Source organism: Lissotriton helveticus, chromosome 5_1 (assembly GCF_964261635.1).
Source record: "Lissotriton helveticus chromosome 5_1, aLisHel1.1, whole genome shotgun sequence".
In the NCBI taxonomy this organism is placed as follows: Eukaryota; Metazoa; Chordata; class Amphibia; order Caudata; family Salamandridae; genus Lissotriton; species Lissotriton helveticus.
The window spans coordinates 620,708,912-620,727,429 of NC_136065.1; the positions used below are offsets into that span (position 1 = coordinate 620,708,912).

General features: G+C 43.2%; 1 protein-coding gene across 1 annotated transcript in view; it reads right to left on the reverse strand.

Moving 5' to 3' along the window:
- P3H1 (prolyl 3-hydroxylase 1) overlaps window positions 1-18,518 on the reverse strand; it is a 159,773-nt gene that overhangs the window by 87,861 nt on the left and 53,394 nt on the right. Inside the window, exons 3-4 of the mRNA XM_078642991.1 lie at window positions 12,192-12,381; window positions 10,051-10,182 (exon numbers count right to left, since the gene is read on the reverse strand). Coding sequence (XP_078499117.1) covers window positions 10,051-10,182; window positions 12,192-12,381 — 322 coding nt within the window. The remainder of the gene's footprint in view (window positions 1-10,050; window positions 10,183-12,191; window positions 12,382-18,518) is intronic.

The window sequence follows — 18,518 nt, forward strand, 5'->3', positions numbered from 1 at the left end:
AATAAAAGCATAATTCTGCCAGGAAATAATGGAAGAATGCATTGTTTTACTTGCCAAATAAAATATCAAACATTTTGCAAGAACAGCCAAAGTATAATTTTTAGACTGGTGCAGAGTCTGTTGGCGGACCAAAACCAGCAGTCCCATTCTGTGAATAGTTGTGGAACTCATGCAAAATTAATCAATGTTTAATGCAACAGGTATGAAGCAGACTAACAGAAAAAGGGAAAAAAATCACATTAGGAGTTGAAGGGAAAGACTGCCCTAAGAGCAGGCACATGTAGACAGCATACAAATAAGCCAGCCAGAAAAACAAAAGGTAGAAATAAACTGAAGGCTAATAGCAATTGTAAACAAGAATTCAAGTGGTAAAGTAAACATGGCAACAGGATTAATGTTTCGTGAGATCACTGATTGATGTATATGGAAATGAATAAACTTTGGACCTGATGTTTGGTGGACAGAGTAGTGTCCGCCGGATGGCAGTGAACATTATCTCAGCCATCCGGAGGACAAATAATGCGCTGAATTTGGAGATGACCACCAGCCCAGTAGTCACCACTGTACACTGAAAGCAACTGCTATCACAGCAGTTCCTTTCAATGTGCTAAAAGTTTGGTGTATGGCCGCCATCGGTTTTGATGACGGTACACCTAACTATTGACATTTTTTACTTCTCAAAAACAAATTTCCAAAGTGGAAGACTGTTTTTGAAAAACAAAAATCGAATAAACCTCATAATCTGGGAATTTTCTCCCAGGTTTTGGGTACATTATTGTTACTTTCCTGTCCCTCAATACCGGGTTTTTCCTGGTGGTAATGGACAAAGAAAAAAGGGTGTTACACCGTCCACCTTAAATAGTTGTAATATCCTTCTTCAGACTGCCCCATGTCAGTCACACTGTCAGAGGAAGTAAACTGCTGATGGAGCGTCCGCCGACTCTACATGAGGCGGGCAGATAGAGGGTTTGGCAGGCAGGGTACTCTATGATGTTTTGCGATGGTGTACCTTTTCCGCCAAACTCTAAATCAGGCTCTTTGTGACATCAAGTGGGCAGTGTGGTCTTCATCAAAATCAGAGGCCATGGAAACTGTTTCAGTGCAAGATAAATATCACAAAGACCTTTCTTGGGTTCCTTAGGAATTAACCAATCTTGAAAAAAAGATAAAGCACAAAGAGGCAAATGGATATTCCAGCTGTAATACAAATGCAATAAAAACATATGGTGGCAGTGATGCAAGGCGTTTTTTTAATCAATATCACATCAAGCAAATGTGTCCCATATGATGTTAAATGGAAAACCTTGTAGATCGACATGTTTCATCCTCCTTGGTGCTCAGAGAGGGTCTGGGGCTTTCTTCAGGACCAGAAGCCTACTTTCTCTGAGGCAGGTAGTCATGTTGGTGTATTGGACAGAATCTGGTCCCGCAAAGAAGGGGAGGGGGGGAAATTGCAGATCTTAAACTTGTTGCCAGAATTATCTGACAGAGGTTTAGCATACCTCACAATTCGATCAGGCAAGTGTCCTTAATAGAACTGAAACTTTTCTTCACAATAGCTAGGAAATGTTTCAATATTCATTGGTTCATGAATAGAGAAAGCACTAGATTTGGTACAGCCAAAACTAAAACACCAACCAATTAACGAGAATAATGATAAGAGAGGACACTAGTAAACTATTTAGGAATTATAAATGTTTAGAAAATGCATATTATTCCATAGAGATAGTTATAGTTTGATTACCAGTGCAAACTTTGTGTCCTGGACAAGGACAATGCCATATTTGGATTTTACATCCACTAAGGGAAGGACAAATCTGGTGTTAACAAATTACCTAATTTAAGTCCGGGTTTACCGGTGAAGCAGCCATTTCTATTTCAAATGTCCAATTGTGGGTGATATGGGGAAATGGAGGACCCAGATGGACAAAGAGAAACTGAGAGGCTAACTAATGGAAATAAAAATGAGATTCTTTCTGCAGTCTAGCGGCACTATGTAGAAGATGTTTCAAGAGCAATTGTTTGAACTTTTCGAGGTGGATAGATCATTTGTAGCGTGTTGTAACTTTATATAACTCTTAATTCTCAGGTAGGTTATGCAATTGCTACACCTACGTAAATGCAGGTTTTTTATGGTGGTGAAACAGCTCATTAAAAACAACAGTGTAAAGCAACTTTATGGTGGTTTTTATGTAATCAAATGCCTTTAAGACCTATTTGAATTCTCGTGCACATTACTGAAGGATTGATTTAATCCCGGCAGCAACTTTAATCTTAAAATCCAATCAAACAATTATCCGATCAATGCGGCAATTCCAAAACATTTTAATGGTGTCTGGGAAGGGAAAGGTAGAAGAGGAGGAGGTTACATTGGACCATTTTTTTTGTGGAGGCCTATGCCTGATTCTTTTGCTGTAGGAAACTGCGGAGCATTTTGAGGTTATTAAGAACTTATCTTCATTGTAAAGGCTTTGTTGGGAAGGGGAAAGATTAAAAGCCTTCTTCTTGAGCCAATTATCTCACCTACATTAATGGTTGAAAATCAATCAAAAGAGAACACAAAAAATACATTCAATCTTGGAACCTATCAGTCCACAACCTAATCTGAGGAGTTGCAAATTGCATGGCATATTTTTGTGAATATTGAAGAAAAATGTGTAGAAAGTAGAGCAGAAGGCAGACTAGTCTAGAAACAAAAGGCATCACCGTATTGTACTATGTTTGGCCTTCAATTGACTCCTTAGAGGATGTGTGAGTGGGAACAGGACGGGAGTTAAGGTGTCCACGTTGGGGACAGAGAGGGGCAGAAATGATCCCTTTAATTGCACCATGACATGTTGTAATTGAATACCTGAAGTGGATTTTTGATGGGCTCAGCTACTTAATGGGGAAGATTAGTAACAATGTACTGCATACTGTATAACTTAAGGGGCAGACAACTCAATATTTATGGCAACATAGGTTAGATGGTACCTGAAGACAATGGGGCAGAGGAGCAAGTAGCAATGTTTTTTTAACTTAAAGCAGTAAGCCCTTGAATCATAATTTTTTCCACCAACGGTTCTGATCAGGCATGTGTAAAGAGTTAGTTGTTACTCCAACAGAGATGTATAGTTATACTGAAAACATTAATATAGTTTGACTCTTTTACTCAGAATGTTATAACAAAGAAGTTGAGTACCATTTTCTACCTGCTATAAAAATAATGCCCTATAACGGAACTTGGAACAACTTGGCTGATACATGTTAGAGGAGGAACTGTAACAATCATCATCAAATTTTGAAAAACGGAAAGCTTCAGCTGGAGATGCGCAATCCGTGGGAATATATATAATTTTAAGTCTACGTAAACGGAAACACAATATGTGAACATTATCAAAAGTTTTTTGTGGCACAGATCCAAATATTTTGGAAGGAAATCTCTGACACTATTATTACATGCATAATTTGGATGAAGGAATCACTCTTGCACCTCACAATGACATACCTTTGTTACCAAATTCTCATGAAAATACTAAAATAAAATGTGAGACAGTTGATGGCAACAACAGGAAATAGCGATGCAAGAGAAACGTTTTTGACTTGAAGGGCAACTCTTATCAATAAACAAACAAAGAGTGTCTTATGGTTACACTAAACCACATACGCAAAATGTGGTATACCTGATCACATGCCCTTGTGACCTACGTTACGTAGGCATGACGAGCAGAAAGGTGAAGCAGAGAATTTGTGAGCATTGCTCAAACATCAGATGCAAAAAACTAACAGCCAAAATGATCAGACATTTCTTAGAACAAAATCACACAACCAATGATTTACAGTGGACTGTAATTGAACATGTGAACAGTGGCAACAACATAAGCAGTCGCCTCTTTGAAAAAGAACAGAGGTGGGTCTACAGGCTTGGGACCCATCTCATAGGTCTGAATGATGAAATACCTTGGAATGCTGTGATTAAATAGGCATTTTGTGAGTCTCACAATTGATCACCTGAATCCGGTACCTTCTGGCTGTTCTACACCTTCTCCCCAGAGCCATGCCATTGACTCTATACATGCACAATGTATATAATTAACTTCCACCTTACAGCAGAATCGTGTGTTTCACACAGCTAACCCACTAACATAGCATAGTGTTTGTCCATGACCAGACTCTCCATTCTAATAAATAATTTTTGTAGTTTTATTAGCCAGCAATCCGCAATCTAAAATCCCTTTGTTGCCAGAGTGAGGCCCTCTCGCTCTTTATTAAATCATAAAAGCGGGCCTCCTGTGTGCTAGGGCACGTTACAACCATCACGCCCGAGCCATTTTTCCAACCGGTAACAAACTCTGGACTTCAGCGTTAGCTTCTCTAACAAACTCTGAAGCGTCCGTCTAGCAAACAACACATCTAGACGCTCACGGTTGCTGAGCAACGATATACCAATCATGTGACTACACCGTCACTTCACGGTGATTGTCTCATTCATGGGCGTCACCTCCAGCCCCTTCTCGGACCACGCCTATCCCGGAAACGATCCCCTCCTCGTTGCTGTTCAAACATATACGGTGTCCGGGCCCCACATCCACATCTTCGGGGTCCAGTAGAGGGTGATGCAGGTACACTGAGGGTGCCGAGCGTCGAGGGTGTGAGTAGTACCTGTGATTCAACGATCGGCTCACCGCTAAGCTAAGTACCGATTCTAATGTTAATGACTCACTCTATGTCTCTTTACCTTTTATTTGACAAACGGGCACGGTGTGCCAATTACGTTCCCACCCCCCTCCTGTGACCCATGGTGTTCTTCCTTAACACCAACAAAGTGAGACATTTTAATTTATTTATTTCACGCGATCGATCTGCACTTTTAATTTGAGCGCCAATCGGAAGTTAAGCCTCCGTTTTTACTTAACTTACAAACCTAGCTCGTACCACGAATAGCACGTAGCACTTCCTTCTGGATAGCAGCTAAAACCCAGGGGCTAAGGTGGTGATAACTGTACGGTTACATTTCACCACTACTGTCTCTGAACCACTTTTGGAGCACCATAGAATCACGGTTACCATCAGAACAAATACTAAATGTATGTCGTGTTCTACATGTATGTCCATCTCCCCTTTATTTACAGGTGCAGAAACCGTAAAGTTGAAGCCTCCTAAACCAGGAGTGATTAGGGAGACAATCCTTTCTTCCTAATATTTTTTGCACTTTTTCACTGTTTTCCTTATTTTCACTTTCCCGTCCCTAGGTAAGGGTGGGCCTTAGCGTGCCCATACCGCCAGGGTTTAATACACACTTTTAGTCCTGAAGAATTGCCTGGTAAAATTACACCCTTTCGTGGCAAGAAACATGTCGACTGATATCTAGGAATCTACCACTCAACTAATTGTGGACTGCTTCCATACACATAGATTTTAATATAATGTCTTTAGTGATCATAGAATAAAATTTCCTTTTGATACACTACAGACAATTTTTTAATACCCTCACCATTCACTAGTTTAGTTTGCACCAACACGTCCTAAATCTCACTAACCTGCTCCGCAGTAGATCTGGCGTTGTAGCACACCAAAGAGACACTCGGTCTCTTTGGTGGAGCACGATGATGAAGCATGTCATCACCAGGTGGTGAGTGAGGGCTTTCCTTAACGTCCTAAGTGAGGCCGTTCCCCTCCCCTCTTTTTTGCTCCCTAATGTGGTTTAGTGTAACCATAAGACACTCTTAGTTTGTTTACTGATCATAACCGGGGAATAAGAGTGTCAGTCTACTCTCCCTATCTCTCTCCTTGTTTAATGGGCAACTTTTATCACCATGTAACTGCCAGAACATCCTCATTTTTAGGTCTCGCCTACGAGACTTTTTGTGGACTGCTATACCAAGAAATCACTGTAGGCTTACTGTCTGCCTACTGCATCCATTGGTTGGCTTCATTAACACTCATTTATTTGCTTCTTATTAGATTACCATCCTTGCGTTTGTCCCTACACTGAAGCATGGCTTCTCTACCATCTTTTTGTATGGCTGCCTTACATACTTCTGCTGCTCACTTTTAAGGAACTACCTTTTCTTTTTTTTGTTAAGAGCACCGTTAGAGTGCATGGGTTTTCTAGTTCTTTCGCTAGTGTGGGTTTTCCCCCAAAAACCCACCCCCACATTCTTGATTGCTCTCACCCTCCCTCATTTGCAACTTTACCTCTTCTTTATCCTGTCTCGCAACACCCAGCTTTATTTTGTTCCCCACCCACTCCAAGTTTCTATCACCTACACGCTTCTCCATTGCTCACTCACCCCACCCCTCCTGGACATTATTATTTTTTTTAACCTACATTTTTGGGGAGAGCCCGTCAAGCCGCCGCTAGTTACGTGGTGTTCCGCAACAAGAAAAGCGCTGCAGTACACTTGCGAATACATTTTTTGAATTTCCTGATGTAAGTGGCATCTGCCATCTTGGATCAGCCACTATAAAAACAAGCATTTACAATGAAACGGTTTCGCCTTCGGAAAAGTTAGAGCTATTGGCATTGTAAATGACAAACTTTTTATTTATGTGTTGGTTTTGAAAACAGATAAATAAATGGCATTGTCATTTACAATGCCAATAGCTTACTCTGTCGCAAATGCGAAACGTATTGCATTTGCACACACACACCCACACAAGAGCCCCCCACACACACAAGAGCCCCCCCCACACACACAAGAGGCCCACACACACACACACACACCACACAAGAGCCCCCCACACACACCATACAAGAGCCCCACATACATACGCAAGAGCCCCCCACACACACGCAAGAGCCCCCCACACACACGCAAGAGCCCCCCACACACGCAAGAGCCCCCCACACACGCAAGAGCCCCCACACACGCAAGAGCCCCCCCACACACACGCAAGAGCCCCCCCACACACACAAGAGCCCCCCCACACACACACAAGAGCCCCCCACAAACACACAAGAGCCCCCCACACACACACAAGAGCCCCCCCACGCACACATGCAAAGAGCCCCACACACACACGCAAAGAGCCCCACACAGAGGTCAGGGGTGGCACAGAAGCAGAGTTTCACCAGCTGAGGCTCGCATGAAGCCTCTAGCATGAAATAGAGGGAGGGTAAGGGAGATAGATAGGCTTGCCATTTTCCTTTGTTGTCGTGTTGTGTTGCCATATTGAAGGTTTCCTTCGCCAAAGCGCCGGGACACTCCTTCGGGAGTAGCTGTTGCGCTATAGAAGAGCCGAAATAACATAACATAACATAACATAACAAGTGATGAAAGAGAGCAGGAAAACGAGCATGATGGGAGAGCTGCGTACGTGAGGGGGGGTCGAACTTGGCCAGAGGTGGAGGAGTTGTACCCCAGACTCGAGGGAGTGTGTAAAGCTGCAGCAACGCTTGCGCCTTAGAGGCCCTGCCGATAATGGACCGATGGAGCGAGTGTGGGACGGAGGACCCTGGGTGGGGGGGTGAGAGTGATGGAGGGTCGAGCTTGGCCAGAGGAGGAGGAGGCGAGTACCCCAGACACAAGGGTGAGCGAGATGCAGAATATGGGTCATTCTAAATTATGTAGAAAGGGGGATTTCATTGGCCACTAGGGCTGTGAGGAACGAGGAAATGTTGCTGCAATATGCACTGCAGCCACCAAAGCGACCCAACCCGCTGGCATCGCTATAGTCGGAGGCTCAAGGCCGAGCAACCGGAATGCTGATCCATTAATACCCGATGGGACTCCTCTGTCCACCAGAGACCTGCGGGATCATAGCACTCGTTAAACCTTTCCTGGACACACTGGCCCGGCTGTCAGCCTATGCACCACTCCTCCCAACCGTCATCAGTCAAGACTCAGGCCTAAAGACTCTCGGGAAGATTTTTGACAAACTGCGAATGGTCACGTACCCGCAGGACATGGTATCCCTCTGTGCCACCACCGGGGATGTCCACACTCTGCCCGGCTCCCATGGCTCCCTCCCCGGGCTGGGCTGAGGACGGCGCTGCTCCGGGGCTCCGCTGTGGGACGTGGCACTGTCCGCAAAGGTAGGGCAGCACCAGGTAGGACACTGCACAGTGAGACGAGACAGCGACCCCTGCAGGGCATGAGGGGCGCCACCGCTACAGCAGCAGATGGCGACTTGCTGGTTCTTTTCGCATAGCAAAATCTCCGGACCATAGAGAAGCCGTGATGGACAGAGCAGATTACGACGTGACGACGTACACACCAAGGAAACGGAGGAATAAAACAGCGTCCTACTCATAGAGTTCTAATTAACAACTAGAATGCTAACTTTAGTCAACGATGCGGGAGGGCATGAAGTTCAGGCTGATGAACAAAATGACGTTAGAACACTCAGCATTTTACATTGAAAGCGTTTTTACCACGTCCAGAAACTCGAAAGTTTGAAACCGGCCTCCCCGAGCGGCCACGTCCGCTGGTTCAAGACGGCACTGCGTAGCTTCGCAAGTAAGCTACTGCCCGGGCGCCATCTTCGGAGGAATGACAAAAACAAACCTTGGAGAAAAAAAAAATAAACAAACGCCCACCGCCGCATGACGTTCTAAAAGGGGTGGAATGAGAAAAAATCTACGGAACGCCCACGAATCTGCTCGGAGAATAACGGACAGATCTCTCTTCCAATGGCTAGCCTCCATTTATGGAGATAGCCAATGGAAGAGACAGGCGGGACAAAGCCCCGTACTGCTAAACAAAAGATTTCACCTGCGCGAACACTGCTGCGCAGTGGACGCCAGGCGAAACCTAAAAAAAGTTGCATCTATGTTGTTCTTTAGGTGATTGAATGAGTGGAACACATGTGCGTGCATGTCATAATGGATCCATACATCTACAGAATGAAGCGACCAGAAACAGCAGCCACGTCATTTAACCTTTTTATTTCTTTTTTTGCCAAATAACATTTTGTTTACGGACAATGCTCTCCGACATTAGCAAAAAGCACTGATATAGCGAAATGGGGGCACAAGGTGAGACCTACTGGTTTTGCCAATGCTTAGTGAAATAAACCTGTGAACCAATGACTGAAAATTGCAAATTGTAACCATCTGAAGAAATCTGTGGATCAATAAACCGACAAGGATCAACTGAATTCAGGGACAAGGAGAGAAGGGAACGTTTCCTCCGGAAGACAAAGATAGGAAGGACAGAGCGCTAGATGTACTAACATTAGGGATACCGGTTTCCAAATTGCAATTCTTACCGACACACAATTAGGAAATCGGTATTCTTATTGTATGAAACTCGTTTGAGTTTCATTAGCGATTCCTAGTGGGTCGCAGATAGACTTACCTCATCTATATTAACGAGGTAGATCGCAATCTGCGACTCATTAGGAATCGCAGCCATCAAAGGGATGGCAGCCTGCTGAAGTCAGCAGACCACCATGTTCGTGATTACTTTTTGATAAAGTTATCTTTTTTTTTTTAATCCTTAAAGGAAAACGGTATGTATATATAAAAAAAAAAATACTTTGCAGTTGCAGTGGTCCGTGAGACCTCTGCCTGCACTTAAAAACAACTTTTATTTACATTCTCATAGGGGAAGGGGCCCCCACAAGACACCTTCCACTATGCAAATTGGCTACCACCAGTTTAAAACTATTTTGCAACCAGAATTCGGTCGCAAAACAGTAATACATAACATACCGATTCGGTATTTCGAAGGGATGCCCTAAACACTACCCGTCTAAATACCAAATCGCAAATGCAAAATGCGATTCAGTAACAATTTTCTGTAACACATTTTGCACATTCCCCCCCAAAAAAATTCTGGTTGCAAACAGCCCGATGCTGTGAATCTGGCCGTTTGCGACCGGAAAATGCTTTGTACATCTGGTCCAAAATTCTGTGGTGGATCCCAGAAGAGTCATGCTTAAGAACTTTCTGGGAGTATGTAGTAACGTTTTGACCATTTTTGCAGACTGAAAAGAAAATTTGCCATTGGCGCTGAATAAATGTCCCAACAAACATTTTTGATTAGTGTACACATTACTAACAGAATCACTCAGTTGTACAATGAGAACAGAAAGAGAGCTTGAGGGTGATCCATAAATACTTACTGTTGTAATAGGCAAACTGCAGGTAGTTAAATTGTGACGGAAGGAAGTCTTCGATTGCTTTATTCCTTCCGCGCTGCATGGCTAATTCCAAAACGCAATTTTGCATGCAGTTCAACACCTGCACATAATGATCTGGAACAAAGTTGTAAATGTAAGAAGCATTAAGCAAACACCGTAAATTATTTCATAGCCTAATTTCTACTTCATATATGGAAGATCCATGTCATATGTATAACTCAAAGAAGCAGGCACGGTCTCTCCTCTGAACCCAATTGGTCTCCTCTCTGAACCCAATTGGTCTCCTCTCTGAACCCAATTGGTCTCCTCTCTGAACCCAATTGGTCTCCTCTCTGAACCCAATTGGTCTCCTCTCTGAACCCAATTGGTCTCCTCTCTGAACCCAATTGGTCTCCTCTCTGAACCCAATTGGTCTCCTCTCTGAACCCAATTGGTCTCCTCTCTGAACCCAATTGGTCTCCTCTCTGGACCCAATGGTCTCCTCTCTGGACCCAATGGTCTCCTCTCTGGACCCAATGGTCTCCTCTCTGGACCCAATTGGTCTCCTCTCTGGACCCAATTGGTCTCCTCTCTGGACCCAATTGGTCTCCTCTCTGGACCCAATTGGTCTCCTCTCTGAACCCAATTGGTCTCTTCTCTGAACTCTATTGGTCTCCTCTCTGAACCCAATTGGTCTCCTCTCTGAACCCAATTGGTCTCCTCTCTGAACCCAATTGGTCTCCTCTCTGAACCCAATTGGTCTCCTCTCTGAACCCAATTGGTCTCCTCTCTGAACCCAATTGGTCTCCTCTCTGAACCCAATTGGTCTCCTCTCTGAACCCAATTGGTCTCTTCTCTGAACTCTATTGGTCTTCTCTCTGAACCCAATTGGTCTCCTCTCTGAACCCAATTGGTCTCCTCTCTGAACCCAATTGGTCTCCTCTCTGAACCCAATTGGTCTCCTCTCTGAACCCTATTGGTCTCCTCTCTGAACCCTATTGGTCTCCTCTCTGAACCCAATTGGTCTCCTCTCTGAACCCAATTGGTCTCCTCTCTGAACCCAATTGGTCTCTTCTCTGAACTCTATTGGTCTCTTCTCTGAACTCTATTGGTCTTCTCTCTGAACCCAATTGGCCTCCTCTCTGAACCCAATTGGTCTCCTCTCTGAACCCAATTGGTCTCCTCTCTGAACCCAATTGGTCTCCTCTCTGAACCCAATTGGTCTCCTCTCTGAACCCAATTGGTCTCCTCTCTGAACCCAATTGGTCTCCTCTCTGAACCCAATTGGTCTCTTCTCTGAACTCTATTGGTCTTCTCTCTGAACCCAATTGGTCTCCTCTCTGAACCCAATTGGTCTCCTCTCTGAACCCAATTGGTCTCCTCTCTGAACCCAATTGGTCTCCTCTCTGAACCCTATTGGTCTCCTCTCTGAACCCTATTGGTCTCCTCTCTGAACCCTATTGGTCTCCTCTCTGAACCCAATTGGTCTCTTCTCTGAACCCTATTGGTCTCCTCTCTGAACCCAATTGGTCTCCTCTCTGAACCCAATTGGTCTCCTCTCTGAACCCTATTGGTCTCCTCTCTGAACCCAATTGGTCTCCTCTCTGAACCCTATTGGTCTCCTCTCTGAACCCTATTGGTCTCCTCTCTGAACCCTATTGGTCTCCTCTCTGAACCCTATTGGTCTCCTCTCTGAACCCAATTGGTCTCTTCTCTGAACTCTATTGGTCTCCTCTCTGAACCCTATTGGTCTCCTCTCTGAACCCTATTGGTCTCCTCTCTGAACCCTATTGGTCTCCTCTCTGAACCCTATTGGTCTCCTCTCTGAACCCAATTGCTATTGGATGAGAAGTCTTTGGCGAAGTGCAATACTGCTGCAGTAAAAATGCAGAGGCTCAACTTGCAGTTAAGACACATTACAAGAAAGTTTCTTTAATGCTGTGTGAGGTGAGAGCTGTACCAGATCAGAAGAAAACAGATAAGTGGTACTTTCCTGCCATATTTGTATTCTGCCACCACTGATCTCTAAAAGCATAAATGGAACAATGTTCATTCTTGCTGTGGAGCCACTCTTCGTGTCCCATGTCTACTTAACAACGGGTTTCGTAACTTATCAGTTGCGGACAGTCGCCTTCCAACCATACCTGTGATACTCTGGAAGAGGTCAGCATTGTATTCCAGATAGTTGTACCCTTCATAGTCGTACGGCCCCTCGCAGATGTTTCGACATTCGGTGTCTGCTTTGAAATACTCCTCCAGGGCCTTTTCGAAATGCTCAAGAGCTGGTGCAGGTTCCTCATTCGTGTAGAACCTCACCCCAGTCCGGAACTCTTCCTGCAAAGAGAAGCAATCAAGTACAGTTATTCCAGGACACAAAAAATGTACGGTCTGTATATCCAGGACAGTTAAAAATGTACAGATTCTCTTTCGTGGATTTAATTATAAGTACAGCAAAGATACATAGATACCAAACTGACCTTAAATTGAGTGCACCTTATTTTTTAAGTAACTAACCAGTCATGGACAACTGTGGTGCCTTTCCTCCAGGACATTGGTCAGTCAGTGACTGCCAGAAAGTTAACTAGATAGTAATCATTGAGATATAAAATCAGGGGATAGGGCAGAGGATGTGGCCTAATGGCTAGAGCAGACAACTTCGAAGTTGGGGAACCGGGTTCGAGTCTCGGATGGACACTCAACATCTTCTGATTCTGGGCAAATCACTTAATCTCCAAGTGCCTAACCAAATGAATGTGTCGGTCTGTAATGCAACTGGTGCGCATGTAAAGCACTCGGATACCTTCAGGTCGAGTCGGCTTCATAAAACTCCCCCGCTCCCCCCCAGACATACGTTTTGTGTCATGTCTGCTGCGACCTTTAGAAGGAGACCAACCATATTTTTACCGTAGAATACACAGCACACACACAAACCATACAGTATCCAAAGTAAAGGCAAGATAAACTAAACTCATTTTACCTTGAGGCTTATGGTTGGGCTTCATCCCAACATGGCAAATTGTACTCCTAGTTAATGTAGTTGTTAGCTCACACAGAATGAGCGGAGACTAAGTGCATAGATGCTTTGCCTGCAAGACAGAATTCAATCTGGATGGCCAGCGAGCGGGATAATTCTTGCTGCGCGCCTCTGTTCATCCCACAACTTAGAGAGATTTTTGTGGATTTCTACATAATTGTACTAGCACAGAAGATTTGTTTAGTTATACACTATGATGTTTAATTGGTCCTTCTAATTTCACATCAAGGCGAGGGGTGTGGGGTATTAATGATATATCTGTGTAGCAATGATTCAGTTTCTGTGAAGATGAACACTTTCCTGTTTTAACCGTGACATTGTTAAGATTGCTGGGGTGTTTCCCTTTGTGTAGTTACAAGAGTAAACAGCATTGTCACTGTGTATTTTACCTAGGGCCTATTAGTCTACACATATTGTCAGCTCCTGCCCTGCATACCACTTCCAGCGGGCAATGACAGCACACACTGACTTGACAGATTTGCTCAGTGTGAATTTGTGTTGTATATTTAGATGGCCATTTTGGAAAGGCTGTGACCTCCAATTTCCAGTTTTTATTTTGTAGTGTCAAATCCGGCTTTGAGGACACCAGTGACACCGAGGATACCTCCTGCCTGATTGGTATCAAATACGGAGCTTGAGTTAGGTCAAAGTACTGAGATGTGGTAAACCTATACTACCTAATTTAGGTTATGTATACGTATTTGACAGGCATATCTTTATTATGTTAGGTTCACAAGGTACTGGGCGCATTTCACATCCTGAGGAAACCCTGAAAGTTATAGGAGAGGATCAGAACGTCGACAAAACTCAGTGATTGTCTATTACTAAGCCTATAAATGACAAAGAATTTCTGAACTTGTAATATATGGACTCAATTTTTATCCCTGATTGTATTGAAACTGTAAGGATCACTTTGTTTTTATTTGCAGAACACTTGCACCTCTAAGCACTGCGCCATCTTCACTCACAAGGAAATGTTCTTTCATTGGAAGAATACAATTTTGTGAAAAGACAAGGACGGTGTAGTTTGCCTGCCTTTACGTCATAAATTGTTTTTCTTAAATAATACCAGGCCCTGCAAACATGGCACAGACCAGCATGTGAATAAGACCCACAAAACCGCTGGGTTTGTTTCTCACGCGATACCCTGGTTGCGTTTTTGGAATCGGGTATCACATAAAGGATATCACAGAAAGGGTCTCAATGTGACAAACGGCTTGTGTCACAGCACGTGTGACCACTAGAATGAGACCAACCATATCTTTACTGTAGAATACAGAGCACACACACAAACCAAACAGCATTCAAAGTAAAAGGAAGAGAAACCGAGTGCCCAAAGGCTTAAAATGACCACTCAGGCAGGAGGAAAAAGGCCTGTACATTTGTAATCACTACAAGCTAACACCAACTGTCAATCTCCCCATAGCTTGGTGGGGCCAAGTAGTGCCAATTTATACAATGGGTGGATATACGCTTCAGTGAGCACCACACTTCCCATAACACCCAGTACACAACTTTACAAGGGGGAAAAGAACAGGAAGTGTATGGAGCAGTACATCGTGAGCTCTTGAGGCAACTCCACTGTGTAGGAGAACACTGGGATAGACCGAATGCTCAGGATGGAGGTGCAAAAGCACTGTTCAATATGTTAGGAAGGTATTTCGGCTTAAAAATACAGAGCACATTTTTGGTAGCATCTTATGCTATTTAAACTTAACTTACTATGCATTTTTTTTTTGATTAACGAGAAGACGTGCTAATGAAACAAGCTAGCAGTCATCACAAACTAATAAAACATTTCTAAAAAATAAATAAATAGAACACAAGTAAACACCTCAGATATTAGAATGGAATATTTCTAGTTGGGGCTGGCATTTTGGTGATTAAGATTTTTTCATGTTTAACAGGAAAATCCAAAATATGCCTTCAAGAAACATGTTCACACCTGATATACTTAACGTGAAATGTAACTAAAAGATTAGGCTGTTAACTGGATTTATCATCGAGTAACTGAAATATGGCTCCTGTATCTATCACTTTAAGTAACGACTTATGACTGCAAGATATATTTCTATTGATGTCACATCTTTTTATTGCACTTCTTATCTACCTTCTATCCCACTTACCATGTGTCTACCTCAATTACCCTTGTGATATATATCACCCACGCTCACCAACAAATGGTATAAAACACTAACCATGCTACTCTTAAATCGAACACCAAGCTCCTAAAAGGACATAAAACATTTAGATCGGTCCAGCACTACACTTAAAATAGACCACTATTGCTTCACACAGCTGGACACCATTATCAATATTCAGAAATTTGACAAAATCATGATTCGGGCTAACGTATAATTTTTGCATTACAATTTCCCTCCCTAAAAGCCCTCAACCGGAGAAAAAGAAAATGAGAATATTCTCCTGTGAACAGAACCCCACCTTATTGACCAGTTTTCACTGACCTTCAACAACTCACCACTCACATCATAGGCAAACGAAGACTCACACCCACCCGGCAACCTGTCAAGGGAAACCCGCAACACACACTCCCATCTAAACATTGTACACTCATGCCATACTCTCCACCAACCTTATATGTACAGAACAAGAAATATGCAATCCATGTCACTGGTCTATCCACATCCCTATAGTAACAGCTCTAGATAGATAATACTGCCCCCAAGCCTATCATGACCCAGCAAAAACCCAATCCCACTTAACTAATCGTCACATTAACCCTACTTAACACCATCTAATTCAATTAATTTACCACTCATTTTTGAACACAATAACAAATTAATTGAATATTTTTTTAACCAATCACTCAAACACAGTACTAACCTCCCAAATTATGCTAGATAAAGTGAGTGCCAACCTAATAAAACTTCAGTCCTCCATTTGGTCTCACAATATGATTTAAAGTCATCCTCACAAAGGGACTCCTACACATCAGTACAGCTTATCTCCTTGTGATTTCGGCCATAAAAACCTAACATGTAGCATTCCTCCATTTCCGAAATATCCTCATTCTCACTAAGCAAGAGAAGAATTCACAAGGAAATCTGACAAAGCGTCAACTCGCCCTCACCTTTCCCATTTCCAATTTCCAGAGATACTGATAAATCTGATCATCTCAAAAATCTACTAGCCATTCACCGTTATGCCCAATTGAACAACTGCTAACAAAGCCCACGGTCCAACTGAAACATGGCTTGATACTCCACTGTGCCCTGCACAAATGTTGATCAGCAGCATTAAACTCCAAGTGACCGTGCTACATGAACCAGAATAATAAATGCAAATTCAAATTCGTCTTTATTTCGACTTTTGAGTCACAAAAGACACAAAATTTAAAAATGCATTTAATTACATTAATATTTACAAGGAAGTACATCTTTAGGATCTACAGATTATAATTTCCACATACAGGGTATTTCATCTTGACCAATAAAAACATAAATAATGTGTTTACATAAAAACATTAAAAATTAGTTAAAAAATATTCCACATTTATACCACGGTAGATTTATAGGAGCTACAATGCTTTCAATTTACTACTACGGATTAACCACATCCACTTTAGAAATTTTGCTAGCGCGATCACAAAAGCGTCAGAACAATCTGTCTGAAATATCCTCAGTGCTGCTGTCCCAGTCTGAATCCCCTTTTGGATACAGATCGACCTAATCCATTTATGGCGAGGAGCTTTATACTCTGGGCATTCAAACAGGACATGAGCTATGCTTTCCGTATGTGTTATACAGAAAGGGCACGAGTGATCATTTTTGCTTGTTGACCATTTGCAGGTAACTGGGTTGAGAGGGAGAGTCCCAACCCTGAACTGATGAAACAGTTTCCTGTCAAATGGCGATGTAATTAGATCCCAATATCTCTCGTACGAAGGAAAATGTTTCAGCTCCAAAAATGCCCTGGTAAGCGTAGGATCAGTATGTGACTGAAACACCTCTTGTGATACCATCGCCCAATACGCTTCTCTTAGCTTAGTTTTTGAGGGGAATATACTCTCCTGGGGATTATCCCATAGCTCCCTCATACCTATGGCCGTGAGTAGAGATTTGACCTTCCTAAACCATAAGAGTTTACCCCCTGTGTCCATGTTTCGCGTTTCCAGCAAAGCTGACGCATAGTGAGAAAGTTCAGGCGTCACCCACAATCTCCTCCAATATGCAATTGGTCTAAACCTGCAAATGTCCTGTATGCTATTACTCCCCAAATCCAAGCGTAATGGTACAAGAGGTGTAGAATGTGGGAGCCCTGTTATACAGTGAAGAAATTTGTTATGTGCCATTTGCAAGCCCATAATGTCAGAAATCCCCCAGAGTTCTACTCCATATAGCATGGATGATCTAACTTTTGTATCGTAGATTTTAAGTACTGGGGCCAGTGGTTTGGTGGCTGAGGACTTGAACTCTCTTATTAGAACACCAGTCAACTGAGCATGCTTGGAGGTTAGATATGACATGTGTGGCTTCCACTGAAGCCTAGATCCTAATATTATGCCCAGATAGCTGAAACTGTTCGTCTGTTCTAAGAGTTCCCCATTCATAAAAACTCTGCCCCTGATGTTCTTATTCTTATGCATGACCATGAATTTGGTCTTAGATACATTTACAGATAACCCATGGTCAGTACAGAATTTTTCGAAACAGCCGATTGATTTCTGAAGCCCTTCCTGGGTCTTGGATACTAGGAGAGTATCATCGGCAAACATTAACAAGGGAACCGTAATGCCATTCTGTTTAGGAGCATCTGTATGAGAGTCCCTATAATAATCTATGACCCGGTTTATATATAAAGTGAATAATGTGGGTGCCAAAACACATCCTTGTCGGACACCTCTTGCCGTTGGGAATCTGTCGGTCACCTAGCTCTGGGTACCCCATCACACCTGCGCATAGTTATCATCGTGCAATTTGATCAAGACTGTGAGCAGTTCAGGTGGCATGCCTTGATCAAAAAGTGCACGCCACAGCCTATCTCGTGGGACGAGGTCAAATGCAGCCTTCAGATCAACAAAGGCTGCATAGAGTGTGCCGCCCCCCAAAATCACCCATTTCCAGTAAATTGTGGAAAACCTAAAAACTTGATCCACTGTGCTGGTGGAGGGTCGAAAGCCAGCCTGTAACTTGGACATGACCCCCGATTCCTCGATCCAGTTCTGGATCCTGAGAAGTAACATTCTGGCCACAACCTTTTGGATACAAGCTATTAGGCTTATCGGCCTATAGTTGGCTGGATCTGTGCGGTCCCCCTTTTTGTAAATAGGTATGATTTCTGCTCCCCGCCATGTGTCCGGCAAGGCAGTGCCTCTTACGATGGCATTTGCCAACAGTTCAATGTACGGGACCCAGACTTCTCTGTTATGTAAGAAGAGATCAGCTGGAATTTTGTCTAGGCCTGGGGCTCTACCTTT